General features: G+C 47.8%; 1 protein-coding gene across 1 annotated transcript in view; it reads left to right on the top strand.

Moving 5' to 3' along the window:
• The first annotated feature begins 2,907 nt into the window (after nucleotides 1-2,907).
• Nucleotides 2,908-21,599, top strand: part of VTCN1 (V-set domain containing T cell activation inhibitor 1) — a 56,411-nt gene continuing 37,719 nt past the window's right edge. The window contains exon 1 of the mRNA XM_029948031.1: nucleotides 2,908-3,063. Coding sequence (XP_029803891.1) covers nucleotides 3,032-3,063 — 32 coding nt within the window. The 5' untranslated portion in view covers nucleotides 2,908-3,031. The remainder of the gene's footprint in view (nucleotides 3,064-21,599) is intronic.

The following is a 21,599-nucleotide window of genomic DNA, read 5'->3' on the forward strand; positions in this document are numbered from 1 at the left end:
TCAAATGGGAAATTACATGGGATTGAATTTAGATAATACTAGTGGGGACAGAAAGAAGGGGGTGGATTTGGGAGCCAGAAAGGAAGAATGTTATGGGCTGAATTGTGTCCTCCCCTGAAAAATAAATGTGTCAAGTCCCTGATAGCTCAGAATGTGACTGTGTTTAGAGAGAAGGTCTTTTTTTTTTTTTTAGAGAGAGAGAGTGGGATCCCACATATGCAAACAGGGAGGGGCAGAGAGGGAGAGAAAGAGAGAATCTTAAGAAGTAGGCTCCATGCTCAACATGGGGCTCAATCTTTGGAACCATGAGATCATGACCTGAGCCAAAATTAAGAGTCAGGCACTCAACCAACCGAAGCACCCAGGTGCCCTGAGAAGGTCTTTAAAGATATGATTGAGTTACAGGTTATTAGGATGAGCTCTAATCCTATAACATTATTGTGCTTATAAGATGGGGACACAGAGACACGGAGAAGGATGACCATGTGAAGACAAAGAGAGAAGCCAGCCATCTGCAATCCAAGGAAAGAAGCCTCAGAAGAAATCAATCCTGCTGACACAGTGTCTTGGATTTCCAGCATCCAGAATCATGTGAAAATAAATTCCTATTTTTTAAGCCAACCCATTATAGTACTTCACTATGGCAACCTGGGCAAGCAAATACAAAGAGGAAGAATCAGGAGATCTGGGGGCAAGATGGATGTAGGGGCTGAAGGAAGAGAATGGGGGAGGGACTTTCAGATTCCTTAATTGGCCCTCTGGCATGTGATTCCGCCACTTTCCAAGAGGTAGAACTCAGGAGGACCCGTGGGGTTGGAGAGAGAAAATGGTGCGTTCCATCTTGGACATGTTCATGGTCCCTGTAGAACAGGGAGCGGAGATGCCCACCAACCAGCTGGACGTATGGGGCCACAGCTCACACAGGAGGTGTGGGGGTACAGATAATGTCATCTTCAGACAGAGGGGCCACTGAAGCAGAGGATAGCTGGGGTCACACAGGGAACCCATAAAAAGAGAAAGCAGACACCAGAATCACAGAGAGCCCCATCACTTATGGGAGAAGTGAAGACAGATGGCCTGGGCACAGGACAGAGGAAGAGGCATTCCTCAGGGAAGAAAATGTCAAGAGGGGTTCTCAAATCCTCAAGTGATCAATGTCTCAAAGTCTCTGTCTCTCTTTCATGCGCATGCGTGCACACACACATAAAATTTATGTCATTCTACCATTTTGTGACATTGGTCTGCCGCTCTGCAGTGATTTTTCCATTGTTTTATGTGCGTTGCTCTTCAGGGTTTAGAGTCAGAACCAGAGCAATATCTGTCTACTTCTCCAGAGGCTGCAGAACGCTCTAAGCTCTGGGTCCCTGCCTGGGGCCTGAGGACAGGCCCCTCCAGCCAGCCCCCCAACGGAAGCTGCCCATTGGTCACTTGATGTCTCCCTCTGTTGGCCTGGATTTTCCTCCCAGGCCTTCTTAGCCCACCCTGTACTGATTACCTGACCGAAGGACGCAGACTCAGTGGCCCTGCTCCAGCACGTTTGAGGTGAGACCGCTCTTTTTAAGGCTTTTTGAGGAGTTGGACAGAAACCTTGTGCCTCTGGGGTGGGGCCAGATGTATAGGAGATGTGGAAACCACCACACCCACTTAGCCCAGCCTCCCAGACCTGGAAAGAACCCATTCAGCAGGGACACTTCAGTGGTTTATGTCATCTGGGGACCAGAAGGCATGTGGACCCCTTCTCGTGGACTCCTACTCCAGGCCAGTGACAGGTGCCTTGCAGAACGGCAATTTGCCCAGAGTTGGCTGATTAATTAAGAATCCAGGATGTGGGGTTACCTGGCTGCCTCAGTCAGAAGAGACTTGACTCTTGATCTCGGGGGTTGTGAGTTCAAGCCCCACGTTGGGAATAAAGATTGCTAAAAATAAATAAACTTTTAAAAAAGAAAGAAAGAGAAAGAACCCAGGACCTGGCTCTGGGTGACTTTGAAGATCTCTCCACTGTTAAATAATGCCTTCTCTTGTTGTCTTCCCCTCCCCTCTTCTCCCTGCCTTTCCAGGCATTCACCCGCCCACCACCAAGGCTGGAATCAAGCTGCTGAAATCCTGGGGTGCTTTACCCTGAAAGAAGCACAGTCGGTCAGGCAGTGGCTGGTGAACCAGCTTGCCAGTCAGTGGATGTTTACTCTCCAGGGCACTCCTCCGGGGTGTGGAGGGGATGGACAGCACAATATCAAGAAAGCAAGAGAAAGCTTTATGCCTTAAGAACTTTTCATCTCCTTGGCAATCTGAGTGCTGCATACAATGTCAGGGATCCGTTTTTCTAACCCACTCGGCAATAGCTTCGGTGGAATGCCAGTCAGGGTCTTTTGGGAGTCCGGAGACAATCAGGAGGCGGTGGGGGCTGGCCCTCGAGCCTGAAGAGGTCTGCCCGCCCAGCTGGGCTGTCTCAGGGGCCCCAGGCGAGCTCAGTCCTCAGAGACAAACCCAGTGCCCTTGTCCTTCCGGCGCACAGCGTGGCTGGGGTCCCTCGGCATGGCTCTCCCTCGAGAGAGACCCCACCAGTAGTGACAGGCCTCTGTCAGAGCATCGGCTGCCCCAGAGACAAGGACTCCAGCCTCCCAGCTTCCTGGCAGAGCCTGCTCAGCCCCTTGGAGCTGTTCCAGAGTCCTTTCTTATTTGGAGATTAAATCTCCACCCCCCACCCTCCCCCCCACGGTGCTCCCTTCCAGCACCAGGAGCACAAGCCCTGCAGCAGGGGCCTGGGAAGCGTTTCCCTGTCGCTCGCTCTCTCCCCAGGTCAAGGCTTGGAGAGGCGCTCTGCGAGCTCACAGCCAGGCTCTGTGCCTGCAGGGCCTTCTGCCCAGTGGCCCGGTTTCCTCATACCAGAGGTGTCCAGGGCCGCACGCACCCCTGAGCGCACTATTTAAGGGCAGCACGCTGGTGCTGGCTGTGAGTCACGTCCTGGGAGGAGAGGGCAGCTCCGCGCACCCCAGCAGCCGGCGCACCGTGGGAAGGGGCGCGGGCCCCCGCCATGGCTTCCCCGGGGCAGGTCATCTTCTGGAGGTAGTGTGCTCTTCTCTCTCCTTCCCGGTGAAGGGGCCAGGGGTGAGTTGTTCCAGGAGTGCTGAGGACAACTGGGCTGTCCCCTAGCACTCCACCAAGAGGCCTTGGCCAGGCCAGAGCCTAACTGGGCTTGACTGAACATCACCCCCCAGCCACTCAGGGCACCTCTCTTCAGGGTGAGGTTGGTTTTCTGTTATGGAGGGCTGGCCCCCGCCCGGGCAGCTCTGGGTCAAGGCTTGTGTGTGTCAGGCTGAGAGCTCCACGGAGACATCGAGGCTCTTGTGGGGCACTGAGCAGGGCTGCAGGGGGCTCCCTGATAGCAGGGAATCAGTGACTGATGATGGACAGGATGCAGGGGGCAGGGGGGCCGCCCTATGCACTATATGGTCCCAAGGATGAAGCAGGTGAGCCTGCTGTGACCCTTCTCTGTGGGCTCTGACCCTTCCCAGTACTGCTGAGTAAACCACACCAATACCCCTCCTCCACCCCCAGCTCCAGGATGAGGTCCCTAGTTGTTTTGGAGGTTCCCTGGAGATGAGACCTGGATGCTGCTGCTGAGAAAGCAGGCCTTTCCTAAGGCCCGGGTCTGGTCTGCCCATCCTGGGGGCTGGGGTAGAATAGGGAAGGACACAGAAAGAAAGAAAGAGAGAGAGAGAGAGCAGGGGAGGGGCACCTGGGAGGCTCAGTCAGTTAAGCCTCCGACTTCAGCTCAGGTCATGAAGTCAGTTAAACCTCCAACTTCAGCTCAGGTCATGATCTCATGGCTTGTGAGTTCGAATCCTGAGTCAGGCTCTGTGCTGACAGCTTGGAGCCTGGAGCCTGCTTCAGATTCTGTGTCTCCCTCTCTCTCTGCTTCTCCCTCCCACCCGCCACACTCTGTCTCTGTCTTACTCTCCAACTCAAAAATAAACAAACATTTAAAATTTCTTTTTAAATGAAAGAAAGAGCAGGAGAGGCCGGAGAGGAAAGTATAAAATGCAGCAGGCACGTAGAGCTGACAGGAAGGAGGGCCCAGAGCTGAGGGGAGGAGCAAGGCTCATGAAGAAGAAGAAAGCCCACCGCTTGCATTTTAGTCCTCTCACTTAGCTACTTCTAATTGCCTCTTTTTCCGTCAGGACATCACTTCCCTTTCTGGAAAGACAGAGATGGAAAGTGAAGGAAGTGTTTTCCTGAAAGGACTAGTGATTCAATGTCCCTCACAACCCACGATGGTGTTTAGGAAGATGGGAAGGCTGGTACGTGAGGACTCTAGGGGTTGTTAGAGAGGCCAGTCCTCTAATTTCTAGGTGTCTTTTCTAGAGAAAGGAAAAGGAGGGAGGGAGGAAAGGAAAGCTCAGGTTCACAAGGACGTGTGTGAAGAGGCTGAGAGAATGTTATTTCCCAGTGGCAACCTAGAAAATTCTTTCCTTTAGGGGCGATTGGGTGGCTCCGTCGGTGGAGAGTGGTTGAGCGTCCGACTTTGGCTCAGGTCATGATCTCATGGCTGGTGGGTTCGAGCCCTGTGTCAGGCTCTGCGCTGACAGCTTGGAGCCTGGAGCCTGCTTCAGACTCTGTGTCTCCCTCTCTCTCTGCCCCTCCCTCGCTTGCACTTTGTCTCTCTCAAAAATAAATAGATACTTTAAAAAAAAAATTTTTTAAAGAAAATCCTTCCCTTTTAAAAAAAATGACAGCTCCCTCACCTGGGTCCCCCTGGAATAGCCAGTCCTGAGGTTGCGGGGGAGGGGGGGGGGATTGGGGAGCGGGGCTCTGTGTGGTTAGCAAGGCTGTCACCTCCCTGTGCCCCCCCCAAGGACACCCAGCTCCAGGGGTAAGGAGCAGGTAGTTCAGAGCTTCCCTTCAGGCTTTTCTGTCCTGCAAGGATGTCCCAGGAAGCACCTACGTCAGAGGAGCTGGTGTTTTGCCAGCACCTTCTATCTCCACGCCCTGGGCTAGGAGCCTTACAGAAGTCTCCTTTAATCCTCACCAGAGCCTGTGAGAGTTCATTACCACCTCAGAGAAGTTAAGCCATGCGCTCAAGTCCACACAGAGTGCAGGGGTCAGGGTGCCACTTCAATTCACTCTCCCTAACTCTGAAACCCAAGCTGTCTCCCCTGGGCCATGCTTGCCCCCACTCCCCTCCCTGCCTTGCCTGTCCCAGCTCTCCCCCGCCCCCACCCCCATCCCTCCATTCTGGTTCCCTAGATGTGAAACACTCCTCTTGCAACAAGTGGGTCTGTTGTTCCAAGGATGGACGTGTGGGCTTTCTAATAATACACCAGAACCAGCCAGACTGGTTTTGCTGGAGGATTAGCAGGAGGTAGGTGTTCAAAACTCCTATTCCCCCACCCTTTAGAGACCCAATGGGATCAACAGAGGCTCCTCTTGTTGGCCCTAGCATGTCTCATTAGCTATTCATGCTCTGCAATTGCAAAGTCCATGACAAGTCACAAGGGCAGATCTTTTGTGCAAAGAGGCCACCAGGAAGAGGGCCAGTGGGCTGGTTCAGGGGGAAGCAGGGTCTGGAGAATTCATGCCAGGGGAGCCTGGGAACCCACATGGGGGAACCCAGTGTCCACCCTTGGTCCCAACAAACCTTTCTTTGCCATAATTTTCTTCATTCATAGTAACTCCTCTTATTGAGGTCATTGTGACCAGGGTGATGTGGGGGAGCTTAAGAGAGGGCCTGCCATCCTCTGCAGACCCAGTGGATTTGTCTGTTAAATAATTACCAGAGAGCTTAATACCTTCAAATCTCATGCTCAGAAATGCATGCCACTCAGGGATGGAATGCCAATGTGCAGCTTCTGCTGAGCCTGACCTTGGTATATTTAAGTGCTGTGTGATCAGAATTTTCCTCCCCTCTTCTCATTGTAGCTGTCGGTGGGAACAGCATTTGCCCATGGAACATTTATGAAGTACCTGCTAGGAGTTCAAGGGTAGAAAGGTCATGACCCTTGCTCAAAGAGGTTATGTTATGGTCAACAACGTTAAGGCAATACCTTCTATGTGCATCGGACTGGGCACTGGGGCAAAGGCAGCTAGGACGTTGATGAGATTATAGCCTAATGGAGAGGAAAGACTCCCAAACAGATAATTCCAGTATGCTGTTCATAAGTTATAAGATAACAAGGCAGGATGCAACAGCAGCATTTCCTTAACCTGAGGCGTTGGGGAAGGTTTCATGAGCTAGGTGATGGCTGGGCCAAGTCTTGAAGGATGAGTTAGTGTGATCCAGGTGAAGAAGGTTGGGAAGGACACTCTGTGTGGAGGAAAGTAGAATGGAATGGAATAGAATAGAATAGAATAGAATAGAATAGAATAGAATAGAATAGAATAGAATGCAATACAAGGCAACACAATACAATGCAATAGGACACCTGAACCAGCTGCTCTCCTCTCAGCATCAAGTATAAAGCATGAGGCAGGGGTGCTGGGATGAAGCAGGAGAGGCAGAACCAGATCATTGTGGGCCTTATCTGTCAGGTTCAGTTTGTTGTTGTGACAAGAAGCCAATGAAGGCTCACAAGCAGGGGAATCAGGGGGTTTTCATCTTGGGCGGGCTATTCCAGAGGTAGTATGGAGGAAGGATATGAGGCAGTGAGCCTGGAGGCCAGGAGAAACAGTGGGGAAGCCATGGCTGTCAGCCGTGTAAGGAATAGTGAAGACCTGAAGTAGAGAATGATGGCTGGGATCTAGAGGGGAAAGTCCATTCCAGAAACATTTAGAACTTAAAACCAGTAATATATGAAAAATTAATGGAGGGGCAGGTAGATGACGTAGGAGTAGATGAGGTGAAGGGCAGAGCCTAGAATGAGCCACATGTTTCTGGATTGGAGAGAGTGAGTTGGAGAAGAGTGAGGAGAGATGAGAGTTGATTCACTCTGGTACAGGTTGAATTTGAGGGTCCCCTGGGACCTCCCACTGGAGGTGCTCAACAGGCAGTGGAAGGCATGAGACTGGGAGAGTCAGGGCTGGAGACAGCAGTTGGACAGCAGTTGAGGGAATGGTCACCTGGGATTTCTTCTAAGGAGAACACAAAGGGAGAGGGGGCAAGGAGCCGAGGATAAGAAGCTACAGAAAAATAACTTTTATGGGTGGGCAAAGATGAGTCAAAGAAAGAGCTGGGAGTACATGGTGGAAGACTAGGAAGAGACCAGGGTGGATAAATCTCAGGAATGTCACCAGAGCAAAGTTTCATAGAGGTCTTCTGGCTAGAAGGGTGTCATTCAGGCTCAGTAAGGTCTGGCCCTGATAGAGAGATCCAATCCAGATAAAAGGTATGACCTGTGCAGGATTTCAGCGAAACGCACATGGCTTCACCCAGAAAATGAAGAGGGCAGACTGCCAAGTAAACCCGACACCCAGAGGAGGCCAAGAAGGGGCAAAGACCCTCTGAGTCTAGCCTGAAGAGGGCTCAGGCGTACGCTGAGTGTGCAGTCAGCAGAGGACATCAATTGTTATAACATCCGGTAGCTCTCCTTCCAGAAAGCAGAGACACAGCTGTAGAAGTGAGGCCCAGTTGGCACAGATTTCAAAATGTTTTTCTGCTTTCCTGCCCTCCATCCTTCTCTCCCTCCTTCCCTTCTTTCCTTCCTTCCTTTTCCCTAGATTCTTCATCTGTCCTTTCTGACACTTCTGAAGTAAGCTCTTTGGAGCCTTAAAGACCGGGGGAAATCACCAGCAACAATGGCATTAATGAAGACATGTCCAAGGAAGGAAGTGACTGGGTAGAGAAGGAGCAGGAATCTTTTTACCGGAAGAAAGTGCATGAAACAGAAAATAAGGGAAACTAGAACAAAAGCAGCTCAAGGGGCCTTCAAGCTTGGTTTCCCACTACTCAAGGGGTTTTCAAGCTGGTGGCTGCCTCAGACCTACCGCACCTTAGTGGCAGAGAAAACAGAGCTTGGCAGCACAATGACAGTTTGCCTGATAAGAAAATCATCTGACTTGGAGATGTGCCCAATTTTCAGACCCTCTGGGCCTATGAAATCTAAGGCTTTAAGGCCTTCAGGGCCCATCTCCATGGACAGGACAAGAAGTTAGAAAATGAGATAAACTGCACATCAGAAGAAAGACTTAAACAGGTAGCACCCATGTGGCTGCCCCTCTCCGAGGGGCATTATCTTCTGAGCCTGGCACTCTTTCCCCACCTCCACCTGCTACAATGCTGCCCCTCTCTTTCCATTTAGCTCACATGGCACTACTACTTTGAAGTCTTCCTGAATCTTTGTAGTTGCTGTTAACTCCCCCGTTTATGTTAGTGGTTGGCCACATTGGTGAATTTCTGTTCCTGGCGCCCATCTGTCTCCGTCAGTAGGGTTTTAGCCCCTTGGGGGTCTTTTCCTCATCTTGTTCACTGTTGTGTGGAGGCAGTGTGACCCCGTGGTTACACCACTGGGCTCTGGGATCAGACTGCCTGGATTCAAATCCTCCTGCACCTTGAACGCTTACTCTCTGTGAGCCTCAAGTCTCCTCAGTCTATGGCAATAGTTCCTAACTCCTAGGGCCATGTGAATGACATGTGATGATTATGTGCCTGGCACATCCAAAGAACTCTATAGAGTTCTATAATGTTCCATAGGGTTCTATAATGTTAGCTATTGCTAGAGCTGGGGGTTGCCACTCTGCCATGCCTGGTACATGACCGGCTCTCCATGAAAACCTGTTACCCTCAACCCTGTGGCTCCACTGGCTCTCCTGTCCCTTAAATAAGTGTTTGAGTGGGACTACACTTGGATAAATTGCCATTGAGGCATCTTAAAGACAGTTAACTCTAACAACAGTCTGGAGAACATTCTGTTTCCTAGATTCTTATTTTGAGAAAAAGAATCCAGTCCATCCCCCCTCTGTTGTCTATGTGTCTGACACAGAATCCTTTCCTCAACCTGAGGAGGACTATGGTTTAGAATACATGTCTGGCTTTCCCTGTATCAAGCATGAAAGCAGACAAGGTGAGTCTGGGAGATCCCTATGCATACATGCTCAGCATCTAGATCTTCCTGATGAGGTGCTGCTGACGTCAGGAGCCACAGCCTTCAGGGAGCAGTTGGAGCTATGGCGATCTAACCAAGCGCTCGGTAATGGTTAATTGGCTAACGCACCCCACAGTCCTAATTATCTCCGTTTCATAGATACCAATGTTGAGACAAGATGACTTGCTCAGTGGCTCCCAGCCAGCCAATGGCAAGAGCCAACTAGTTTCCACCAAGACCTCTATTCTGACTGTTATTAGAAAAGTGTCTTTCTACTCAGCTCTGCCTCATCTCCTGCCACCTAGAAAAACCCAGCTCCCCACTGGCAAAACTCATCTCCTCAGGGGCAAGTGACAGCCAGAGTTCTTCACTGCTGAGGAGGGAGCTTCCTTCAGACTGGAGCCTGTGGATTATTGGCCCCCAGTTTGCGTGGTTTCAAGTAGCTGCTCTAGATGAGTAAGCTCAGGAGGAAGTGACTGATACTCAGCGTGAATTACATACTCTCAGAGCTTGAACATTCAGAGCAGAACACCCCCTCATTTTATTGCTAAGACAATAAATTGTGCAACTTTCCCAAGGGTCATGCAGTTTTTCAAAAATGGGTACAACGGAACTCTTTCAATCATCTTATATTGCCCAGTGTCCCTAGCTAGAAATGGTGTAGGATCCCAGCCAACCACGACTGACCAAACTGCGAGGTCCCTAGATCTGAGAGACCAAATCTTCCACCATATGTACCTTTGACATATGAAGCGGTGGAGATGTTGTTGGTACCGGAATTCATCTGACATGTGTTCGTGTTCCAGCTCTCCACTTCCTCGCTGGGTGACCTCAAGTACGCTACTTAACATCTCTGTGTCTTCAGTTCTTCCTCAGGACATTGGGATGCATAGCAGAACCTACCCCAGAGAGCTGTTGTCAGGACCAAATGAGTTAATGCAGGTGGCAGTTTTGGAGCCGCACCTTTCTGGGGTTAACGCTTTGTGTGTGAGTGACTCTCGGTCAGTTATCCCCTCCCACTGTTTTCACAGAATAGCAAAATGATTCGGAGGGAGGGAGCGAGGGAGGGGAATGGCGAGCCCAATAGTGGCAGCTGGGTTTAAGGGACCTCGTTGTCTGAATTGCTTTAGGATTTCAGTCAACCGGAAATACTTTCTTTTCTAGTCCCTGTTCTGTGAGATCTGGGAAAAATCCCTGGCCGCCTGAGTCACAACATACTCCATATACTCAGAGTTCAGTCTCCTAATAGCAGAGTAGCATCACCTGGGCCTGTTGGAAATGCAATTATCACACACAACCCCCCCTTACCAATCCCCCAGACTTACTGAATCACAACCCAGAGACAGGGCCCAGCTATGTGGGTATTTTTAATTTTTTAAATGTTTATTTTTGAGAGAGAAGTAGGGTAGGGGCAGAAAGAGAGGGAGACACAGAATCCGAAGAAGGCTCCAGGCTCTGAGCGCTCAGCACAGAGCCTGGTGCAGGGCTCGAACTCACGAATCCAAGATTGTGCCCTGAGCCGAAGTCAGACGCTTAATTGACTGAGCCACCCAGGTGCCCCCACAATGGGTTTTAATAAGCCATCCAGCTGATGCCCACGTGAGCTCAAGTTCCAGAAGCTCTGTATTAGCATTCTTTCTGGACCCCTGATTCCTCAGGAAAAGCACAGGATTTAATCCAGACAGAGATAAATTTCACCTGGCATCATTTATCATTCCACATTTCTCCTTCAGAAATGTCTTAAAAGGGACAGATGGGCTTTGATGAAAACAAAGAGAAAAACATGAAGTTTCTGCAGGTAAGAAGCCCAGGTTATATTTCTCTTTATATTAGCTTTCCGCAATCCCAAACCATCTGCCTGGAACGTTTCAGATTTACTAGCGCCATCACTTCCAGATGTATTCTACTACTCCCCGCACAGCAGTAATGGGAGAAAGGGCAGGCGGTTTCCCCTCTTTCTTTTTCCACAGATTTAGAATGAAAATTTTCATACACTAAGATCCATGAAAGATTGGAGAAAGAGAGAGAACATCCATAAAATTTAGGTATTGAATTGTCTCTTTCAGCTTCCTATGGCCTCCTCATCGTGCTCCCTCCCCCCCCCCCCCGAAATGGCCATTTCATACCTCTCCTCTCTTCAAGCCTCTTGCAAGCCGCCCTCCGCCCCCACCCCACCTCAGTCTCAGATGATGATCTCGCCTTTATCTTTCCCTGAGAAAAGAGGAGCCAGCAGACAGGCATCCTTCATCTTTTCACTTCCAAAACTACCTGCTACGCTCACCCGTGCTCTTTTTCTGTGGCTCCCTTCCTGGTCCGAAGGATGAGTCCAGCTCCTATCACAGGGCGACCCCTCAGTCCCCAGGATCCACTCTTGCCTGCTCAAGGGCACCTCCCCCAGCCAGCACCCTCAGCCCCCCCCCCACTCCTCCTCGATTATCCTTGTCCGCATCAGCCCAGTGCTAGCTTAAAGGGAAAACCCTCTCTCAGCCCACAGCCTCTCCAGCTCTCACCCCATTGTCTCTTGTCCCTTCTCAGCAAACCTGTCTGGAGTTGCTGATTAGATGTGTGGCATCGTAGAGGGAGTATGATGCAGTTGCTAGTGCAGACTGGAGCCAGGCTTTCCAGCCACTGCCACTGGGCAGGTTCTTTGTCCTCCCTGTGCCTGGACCCCTCATCTGTAAAATGAGGATGATACTAGAACCCGCATAATAAGACTGTGAGAATTGCATGAATGAAATCATATAGAGCACTTAGCAGACCCTTACTGCAAACAACACTTTCGACCTCCCCACACCGAGGCATTGCTCCTGTCCGTGCCAAACCTGACATTGACCTCTCTGTACTTACCTTAATTTCACAGCAGCATTCAACACAGATGTCCTACTACCTACTTCGTGATTTCTTAGTTTCCATGATACTACCCTCTCCTGATTCCCCGCCCCCCACCCTCCCAGCCTCCTCCCCTGTGGCACTGGTACAGTCCCCGGGTTTACCTCTGTTTCTCCATGCCTGAGCCTGGTCTGGGGAAGCCATTTCCTCTGCTGCCCCCACACAACTGGAATCTTCCTCTGGGGAACCTGTCTCTGTTATGAGGACTTTCATTCATTTCCTATATTTGATGATTGGCTCTACTCTGCTAAAAAAACCTTAGGGTCTGGGAACAAAATAAAATGGCATAGGAACAATTATCCTTTAAAAGGGCTGGCATAAGCTTCAGGGTTGGGATTAAGTCCCATAAGGATGGCAGGGTAAGTCATATTCTAGCAAGTGCTATATAGGAGGATGGCCCACCTTCCCGGAAACAGCCCCGATGCCTGTTAGAATTCCCCCATCTGCCTCTGCTTCTCATTCTGCCCAAGCATTATCCGGTCATATCAGAGCATCATGGGGTCCAAGCAACATGCTTGATTCAAGCCCCTAACAATCTCTGTATTTAAGTACCTAAGACCGTGGTTCCCAAAGTGAGTCCAAAGGGCACTGACACTGCGACTAAATTTTCCCCAGGAGAGTTCTGCAGACAAGCAAGCTTGGAGGTGCTGAGTGTTGTTAGGTTGGACCATATGAAATTGCCAATGTTCGATTGCTTTTGACCTTCCGAAATGGCAATTTCAGATGATTCAACCACATGTGTATTCCTCTGGGACATTCACTTGGGCATATTAGCATCTTAAAGTCCTAAAGGTAGAGAAATCTCCTTGTAATGGACCCAATGTTATGAAAATGTAATCCTTTTAAAAATAATACTTACTGGGGTGCCTGGGGAGCTCAGTTGATTAAGCATCTGACTTCAGCTCAGGTCATGATCTCACAGTTCGTGGGTTCAAGCCCCGCGTCGGGCTCTGTGCTGATAGCTCGGAGCCTAGAGCCTGCTTTGGGTTCTGTGTCTCCTTCTCTCTCTGCTCCTTTCTCTCGCTCTCTCTCCCTCAAAATAAATAAATATATATTTTTAAAAATTAAAATAGAATAAAATAATACTTATTAATAAACATCAGGACACTTTGGGAAACTCGGGGCCAGGGTAATTGAGAACAACCGGCAGTCATGAATAGAAAAAAAAAAACACAAGCATGTTGGAATGTACCAGCAGCATCCAGGGCTGAGCAAACGCACAGGAGGAAAAGAGCAGGTTGGGATTTTCCATCCTGGGAATGCCCACCCATCTTTAATAGTCAAAGTCATATTTTTCAGACTTTTCCTTCTACAGTAGTTCTTCCTTGATGGACCTTCTTCCAAGTAGGCCTTTTTTTTTTTTTTTTGCCCTTCTCTCCCTCCTGAAGTGTAGGGAGGATTCATGAAGTGACATCAATGGCTTACACCATATTCCTCAAAGGACAGATACTACATAAACATGGGCATTATGTTGACTGCCCTCTCATTATCATAATTATTAATTAGTTCGTCTTTTCCGGGTATTATCATCATCCCAGCTCATAGGTGTGCATCAGATCTGCGTACACCTGTGAGGTGAGCGAAGCTAATCAGGATTCAGGGAGGGGACTCAGCCCTGGCTGCCAGTGCTCCAGGGAGCATCTCACACACGCTCTCCACAAAGCGTGTGGGCACAAAGTCGGATGTGAGTTTGTTGCTCTCCAGGCACTGGAGCCAAATGTCCATGACAGGGAATGAAATTGTCAGACGAGTTAGATTCAGGTAGAGTAGAGTGAGACCGGGGCGCGGCTGGGACTAGATCCCCGGTGTTTCCACACCCCCCACCCCATCCCGCTGTCTGGAATTCTTCCCATGAGAGAGCCTCTAACAGGTGCCTCTGTCATTCACATGCCAACTAATGGCCATCTCTGTGACCGACCCTCTGTGGAGGATCTAGGTGTTTTGACATCAGTCAGCCCCCCTGGTCACCTAGAAGGTGTTAGGAGTGGGTAGGCATTATCTAAGACTCCAGAGGAAGTGGAGGATGAGAGTTGAAAGGTAGGGTGTTGCTCCCCTAGGACATCACAGTGTTCATCAGAGTTGTGAATCATGGTTCATTGGGACTAGTGACATCAAATGGGGCCCTGACAATTTTGTGTCCTGCAGTGGAAGAGACCTGTCTAGAGTGAGCATCCTTATGAAGGAAATTCTTAGCCTGTCAAGGCATGGCTACAAACATTCAATTGCCAGGAAGGATAACATCAAGCCTTTTTGATTTCTCATGATGTAAGTGAAAAAAAAAGCCTTTGACTTAGTCTCAACTAAAGAGCAAACACGGATAAGCCTTGAACAGGCCATATCATCTTGAAGATCCTCATACGTCTTTTGTCTTCTCCTCATAAAAGTCAAATAGTCTTACTAGTATTGGGAGAGCTCTGAGAGCCGCTGAAGGGGTGTGGACATTGCTACTTCTCTCCCACTCCATGAGAGATGGGAAGAGGGTAGGATTTGGAACCTTGAGGGGCCTGGCTTGACTTCCCTTTCCACATGTATAATGGGTAATCTTACGCCAGTCACTTAATTTCTCCCATTAAGTAATGACAATAAATGGACCTCCCAAAACTGTCCTGAGGATCAGAGGTGATAAGGCACAATGGGTGATCGGGATACCAGCATTGAGAAGCTGTGTCACCCATTTGAAGAAGAGAACTTTTAAAAAACACAAGACCCATACACCGTGGGCTTTAAAACAGGCAGAAGCCCAGGAGCACCTGGGTGGCTCAGTCAGTTCAGCCTGGACTTCAGCTCAGGTCATGATCTCATGGTTCTTGAGTTCAAGCCCCACATCGGGCTCTGCACTGACAGCACAGAGCTTGCTTGGGATTCTCTCTCTCCTCTCTCTGCCCCTCCTCCACTTGCACTCTCTTTTTCAGATAAATAAGTCAGCTTAAAAAAAAAACAGGATTAAAAGCAATGGTCATACATGTCCTATTGTCCATTTCCCTTTGGGTCCAGCCTTCAAGAAGGCTCCACATATCAGGGATGTAGCCCCACGTTTTGGATCTCTCAGACAACAACTTATGTTAATTCTAGCATTGGCTTTCTTATAGGATCTCCTTACAGACCCACAACCTTGTAGTCGTGGCCTCCGATGTTGGGTTCTTCCTGTGTATCAGTACCATTCCCCAAGTTCCATATACATTATTGATTAATTTAACAAATAGTTATTGATCATCTACTTTGTACTTGGCACCAGAGACCCGAGGATTATAGTCGTGAACCAGGATACGTAAATACAAAGCTATAAGAGAGTAAGCGAAGTGCCTCTGAAGACCACTTTCAGAATGTTTTGGAATCAACGTCTAATCCAGTGTTAATGGTAGTGATCATGGTGCATGGTTAGAGAGACTTTTTGAAGGAGATGGCTCCTGCGTGGGAATTAGTGAAGCAAGGAGAAGTGGAAAGAACATCCAGGTGAAGTGCAAGGCCTACGAGGTGGTGGAGGATGGGAAGACAAGGGGGAAGGTAGAGCAGGGACTGGAGTGGCATCTGGGGAGACAGCAAGAGCTGGGTTTCACCTCAACAACTGAAGACGTTGGGCTTTATCCTCCCACTTCGCAGCTGAGTAAATTAAGGCTGAGGGTGCTCAGAGAAAGTGAAGGGGGATGCTTGGGGGAAAGATTAGAAGATGTGCGAAACTAGCAGATGAGATCAAGTCACTTTTGAGAATGATTTTCAAATGCATGAGGAGAGACTATGCGGTCAGGAAGCCATTGGTTAATGGCAGGATTCTGTGAGGTCCCTTACTTATACTTTCTGCAAGGGATCATAAATGTCACTGCCTATCCATTGTCACAAGTGTTGAATATAATATATACAAAGGGAATTGAAAATAGAGTCTAGATCCATCTGCCTCCAAAGTCTATACCCTTTCCTAGTTTAGGAAGAAATTTATTTTATTTTAATACTAAGATTAGGTGGTTGAAGGAGGTGGGGAGGTTGGGGTGGCCGGCTGGTGGCAAGGTGGACATTATGAGGCCAATCCTTTAGGTGCAAGGGCTTGATGGCTGTACTGTGTCAAGAGCTCTGGAGCCCAGCTCACCAGGAGCTTCTGTGCCAAAACCCGAAATGCCACTGCCTTTCTTGAAAAGCCCTTAGAAGTAAAACTCTATGAGAAGGAGGTGTTTTGACATTGCAAATCTACCAGCTTCTTGGCAATTTTGAGGCACCAGAAGGACTTTTTTCCTTAAAGAGATTCCCCCAAACTTCTTAGCAACGCTTAAACTGTAAGAGAGGACTAAAATTTTCAAAGTGTTGGGTTGCCTGGCTGGCTCAGTCAGTGGAGCATGTGACTCTTGATCTTGGAGTTGTGGGTTTGAGCCCCACATTGGGTGCAGAGATGACTTTAAATTAAAATCTTTAAAAGGAAAAACAAAACAACAACAAAAGAAACTTTGAACACTTTTGACTATGACCAAAACTGAAAAAAAGGATAAATCTAGCTTTTTTCTCATATTTCCAGGTTGACGTTTTCTCATAGGCAAATTCCTAGATCAACAAAATACTCAACTTTTATAGGTTTAGCAAATAGGTAATTGTAGGTTCCCTAATGCTGACCCCCAACATATTCCATTTATTCTAATCAAGGTGTTATCTGAATGTATATGCTAATTTTCATAGGCAGCAAATGAAGGGCCTGCAGAGAGTCTGTTTAATATGTGTAAAGGAGCCTGCTAGCTTCCCAGTTTCCTACCCTTAAGGCACAACTGCAGAGAAGTGGATTGCAAGATGCTGGGCTGCCACTGGCATCCCCCAAAGATGGCAAACTGTGAAGAAAGTGTTTTTCACTTTTCGGAAAATTCTGGGGGCTCCTGGTGCTGCCCAGCAGGGCTTCCTGGAGCTGAGGCTGTTCTGAACCATCAGATAGGGCAGCCGTGAAGAGCCTATTGTGTTAGGAAGCACATGTCTGCTCACTTAAAAGAAGGCAGGCCAGTTCTGTAGAACTTCTACACGTGGTCACTGGGTGCTGGCTCTGCGTCTAAAGGTGCAAACAGCTGACCCAGGAAACTGCTGGAACTCCTTCCTGAGAGCATCACTGTGAAAGACCTAAAGGAATTAGTGTTTCCTCTTACAAGATGCATTTCCCTTATTCGTTTTATAAATGTAATGTGGGATTCGTGTGGAAACCTTGGAAAATACAGAAAAGCACAAAAGAAAAAAGTATCAAAATCCATATCGTCCCTAACCGAGGGATAGTCCTTCCAGTCTTTTTTTCTTGGTATTTGTATTTAATAATGATATCCTACAGTGCATATTATTTTAGAAGCTACTTTCTACTTACTGATTTTCTGAACGTTTTTCATATAAATAAATATTCCTGGGCAATGTGACTCTTTACAACTGCATAGCACAGCCTCTATAATGAACCTAATTCTCTCACTTAGTTCTCTGTCCTTGGACATGTAGGTCTTTTCAATGATTTGCCCATGATTACTATGCTAATTTTAACCAACCCAATAATTACTATCCTTGGGAATCCATTCCCATTGGTTTAATATTTTTAAATGTTTATTTATTTTTGAGAGAGAGAGTGCACAATCAGGAAAGATGTAGAGACAGAGGGAGACACAGAACCTAAAGCGGGCTCTGGGCTCTGAGCTGTCAGCACAGACTCTGATGCGGGGCTCAAACTCATGAACTGTGAGATCATGACCTGAGCTGAAGTCAGATGCTTAACTGACTGAGCCACGTAGGGGCCCCAACCAACCGTATAGTTACCATCCTTGGAAATGCATCTAAAGAACCTGTTGGTTCTTTGGAATGAGTTCTTAGAAAGAATTACAGGATGGAAACTCACAATGTACATCATATGCCTTTTGCCGCATGTGAAGAAACTGTCCTACTTCTTCTCACCCTAAAGTCTGCACCAACTCACACTCCTACCAGCCATCTAGACTCCCCAAAATAATCGTGTCTGAATAGGCCTTTTCCAGGACCAACACTAACCCCTGGCCAACATTTTGAAAAGAAAATGGCAAATTAAAAAAAAATCTATTTATTTTTGAGATAGAGAGAGACAAAGCACCAGCCGGGGAGGGGGAGAGAGAGGTGGGGAGACATAGAATCCAAAGCAGTCTCCAGGCTCTGAGCTGTTAGCACAGAGCCCATCTCAGGGCTCGAACTCACAAACTGCGAGATCATGACCTGAGCTGAAGTCAGGCACCTAACCAACTGAGCAACCCAGGCCCCCCGGAAATGGCAAATTTTATATCTAACGTTCCCACATTTCCCTATTGTTGAGGCTTTCTTTTTAATGTCTTAGCCTCCTTAATTTCCCATCCAACCCTACTCTCAGTAAAATAACTAATATACTAATTCACACTCAGATATGCTAGTCAGTGACAAATGAGAGAAAATATTATCCTATACATTTTAATCAGTAACAAAACCAAAGGGCTAAATTTCTTATTGGGCGCTTTATTATCTATCAAGCTAGAGCTGGGAGGGACTGTGGAATGGAGAAGGCCCAAGATGTAGTAAAAGAGAGGCCACTTGTCCCCCTCACTTCTAGACCTGTCCTCTGCCAGTCTCTTATATGGAGTGACAAAGAAAACAATGGAATATTCACAGCCTATTACTTCTCTACCCAAGCCCTCCGGAAAATCTTGGTGTTTTCCCCTACATCTCCCTAGCCTCTAGCTCATAATTGTGAATTCAATGGAGTAAGCCAGGCAGGCAAACCTGATGAAGGTGGAAGAGAGAGGAGAGAGGATTTGCTGGTGAGAATAGATTTAAAGCTACAAGGGAGAAGAGACCAGGCACTAGCCTTGAGAGACAAAATGGGGGAACTTTCAAGAAGGAAAAGTTTGGGGAAGCCAATAAGAAGGAGAGAAGTTGCAAAAGAGAGTTTATTTTGTTTTAAGAAGTCTTGCTGTACATTGTCCGCGTATGCCGTTTGATGTTTTCCTGGACGTCCAGTGGTTTCCCTGAAATGTTTCAGTATTTCTTTGTGACATTGTCAAAAACTGGACCACAAGACATTTGGACTTTATATAGGTTTATAATAATATCGTGTCCCTCAAGCTAGATGATACTTATGTATAATAATTAAGAGCTGATTTATAAATGTCTATTTATATTTAGCTGCTAATTTTAATTATTCATCTAAAATCTTTCCAAAAAGGTTATTTAAAGAGAGACGACTCTGAGATAAAAATTTGGACTGCCATTCCATTGGGCTGCCTTGTGGACATGTTTTTTGGTTCAGTAGAAGAAGGATATGTTCCAAAAATCAGATCAGCTCAGTTCCGTATTTATCAAAAGCCTAGGATGAGTCATGCACTACGTCTGACACTCAGGGGAATAAATGTGACTGATATATTGATTCATCAGGACCAGTTGGTTATAATCAAAGCACAATTTTATTTTTATCTCTCTCTGACCATTTAAAGAGCAGTCAGTAGGGAAATATATAACAAACCTTTTTTTTCTTAATTCAAGTTAGTTAACATACAGTGTAGTCTTGGCTTCAGGAGTAGAACCCAGTGATTCATCACTTTCATAAAGCACCCAGTGCTCATCCCAACAAGTGCCCTTCTGAATGCCCATCACCCATCTAGCCCATCCCCCCACCCAACACCCCGCTGCAGCCCTCAGTTTGTTCTCTGTACTTAAGAGTCTAGTATACTTTGCCTCCCTCTCTGTTTTTATCTTATGTTTCCTTCTCTTTCCCTATGTTATCTATTTCATTTCTCAAATTCCACATACAAGGGAAATCACAGGATATCTGTCTTTCTCTGATGGACTTATTTCACTTAGCATAATACCCTCTAGTTCCATCCATGACAAACCTTCTGAAAGCTGTCATGAAAACCTGGCTCTCCTTCAGCTGGCTGATGTCTTGTCAGCCCCTGGTTCACAGAAGGTACATTTCTCACATGACTCTCAGCGCTCGGGCTCCGTGTCCCACACATTCCTCATGGTGAGGATTCCTAACTCTTGAGTATGAAGCCCATTGGACAAGCTCACGTATTCCTTGCCTTGTGAAAGGGTGATGACCCCAAACGCAGCTCTGTGTTCCATCTCCCCCCACCTGAACCCCTGTCTCTGTCTCTGTCTCCCTCGCTGATCTGCTCTAGACCACATTAAATCCCTCAAGTGTGATTTCATTTCTAGTGGGCGGTGTCACCACCGCACCCCAACTTTGTGCTTTGTGCACTGGGGAAGGGGAGGAGTTCCATCCCCAGAAATAACTTCACGAATCTTCTTTCTCTACTCTGAGCCCTTTTTATATCCTGTGTCTGATTGAGGAGGCTAAGAATTATGGAAGTGGTTGTCAAAGATCCCCTTTTAAAAATCTATATAGTGCTGTGGTATCTTGCTTTGGTTTGCAGTGCCTATTGTATCTTGGAGCCTCAGCTGAAACTTTAAACTTAACATCTGATTACACACACGCGCGCACACACACGCACAAACACACGCAAAGATACAGTGCCCATTACTGAGAAATGTAGAGGAGACCAAAGGATACACAAATGTATAAACAGATCATTTCAATTTGATGTGACGGGCATCGTGAAAGAAACATGTACCAGGGACAATGAGGACACTAAGACAGCTTCTGATACATATTGCCACTATTTTCCTTCAGGCACCATCCAGAGGAAGGCCATACACAAAAGAATGAGGAGACTGTATAGCTTAAAAGTGAGCTCAAAGAATGTGGTGTGTTCCTGGGAACTTCTAGCTTCAGAACAAAGGTTACTGATTTGTCCCCTAGTTACTCCGGTGCCTGGATAAATGATAAGATTACACATTTGGGGTAATACTATATAATTGGTTAAAGTGGATAGGAGAAGGATCCTTTTTTAAGGGTTTGAAAGGAGGCCCAGAAATCTTGGCAGCCACATCTAAAAATAGCAATCCTCTCTGGCTCTTCCTGGAGATGTTGTAGAAACAGAACCGGTTTGGGGGGCCAGCGCCCTCTAACCTGTCCCTCTGCTGCTCTCAGCTCCCTGGCATCAATGCCCATATGGAAGACGTCTGCACGAACAGAGCCCCAGATTTTAGGAGTGGAGGGGGGCCCTGTCCACGAAAGCTACCTTCTCATTCTCTGCATTTTATCTCCCACGCAATTCCCTCTTTTCCTTTGCAGTAAGTAGCTCATTGCACTTTCCCAGCCCCCAACCCCAACCCAAGACACGGCTTTACGAAATTGAACACGTCTAAGAATGGGCTTGCTCCACCCATGGTGCTAAGGCAGGAGGGAGAGGGAGCTGTGACCTGTTAGGGTCTCAACTGAAGTTTATGATGCTGAGCCCAGGGCCCTAGAGATGTCCTCTCCACCTATCCAAACAGGTACAATCCACTCTCCACACCGGGAGAACCCTACCCTGGCTACAAGTCCACAGGCCTGTTGTAGTTTTAGTGATTTTACCCATGGCACATCCAAGCCATTGGAATAGCGCAGGAATTCAAGCAGTTATGAATGGGAACTACCTCCTTCAGACCTCTCACACACGCCAAATCACAGTTCCCATTTTGGGAAAGATGGCTCCCATAAGTAGAGGCCATTTCAGAGCAATGAAGCAGCACTGCATGCCCAGAGTGTGCCCTGCCCTGTTACACTGGGACCCCTGTGGCCCGCCTGGGCTACCTCCCCGGGGAGAACGTGGTTCCATCCACTGGGTAGTAGGGACGCTGGCCAGATGGAGATAA

This window comes from Suricata suricatta, chromosome 8, assembly GCF_006229205.1.
Source record: "Suricata suricatta isolate VVHF042 chromosome 8, meerkat_22Aug2017_6uvM2_HiC, whole genome shotgun sequence".
Lineage (NCBI taxonomy): Eukaryota > Metazoa > Chordata > Mammalia > Carnivora > Herpestidae > Suricata > Suricata suricatta.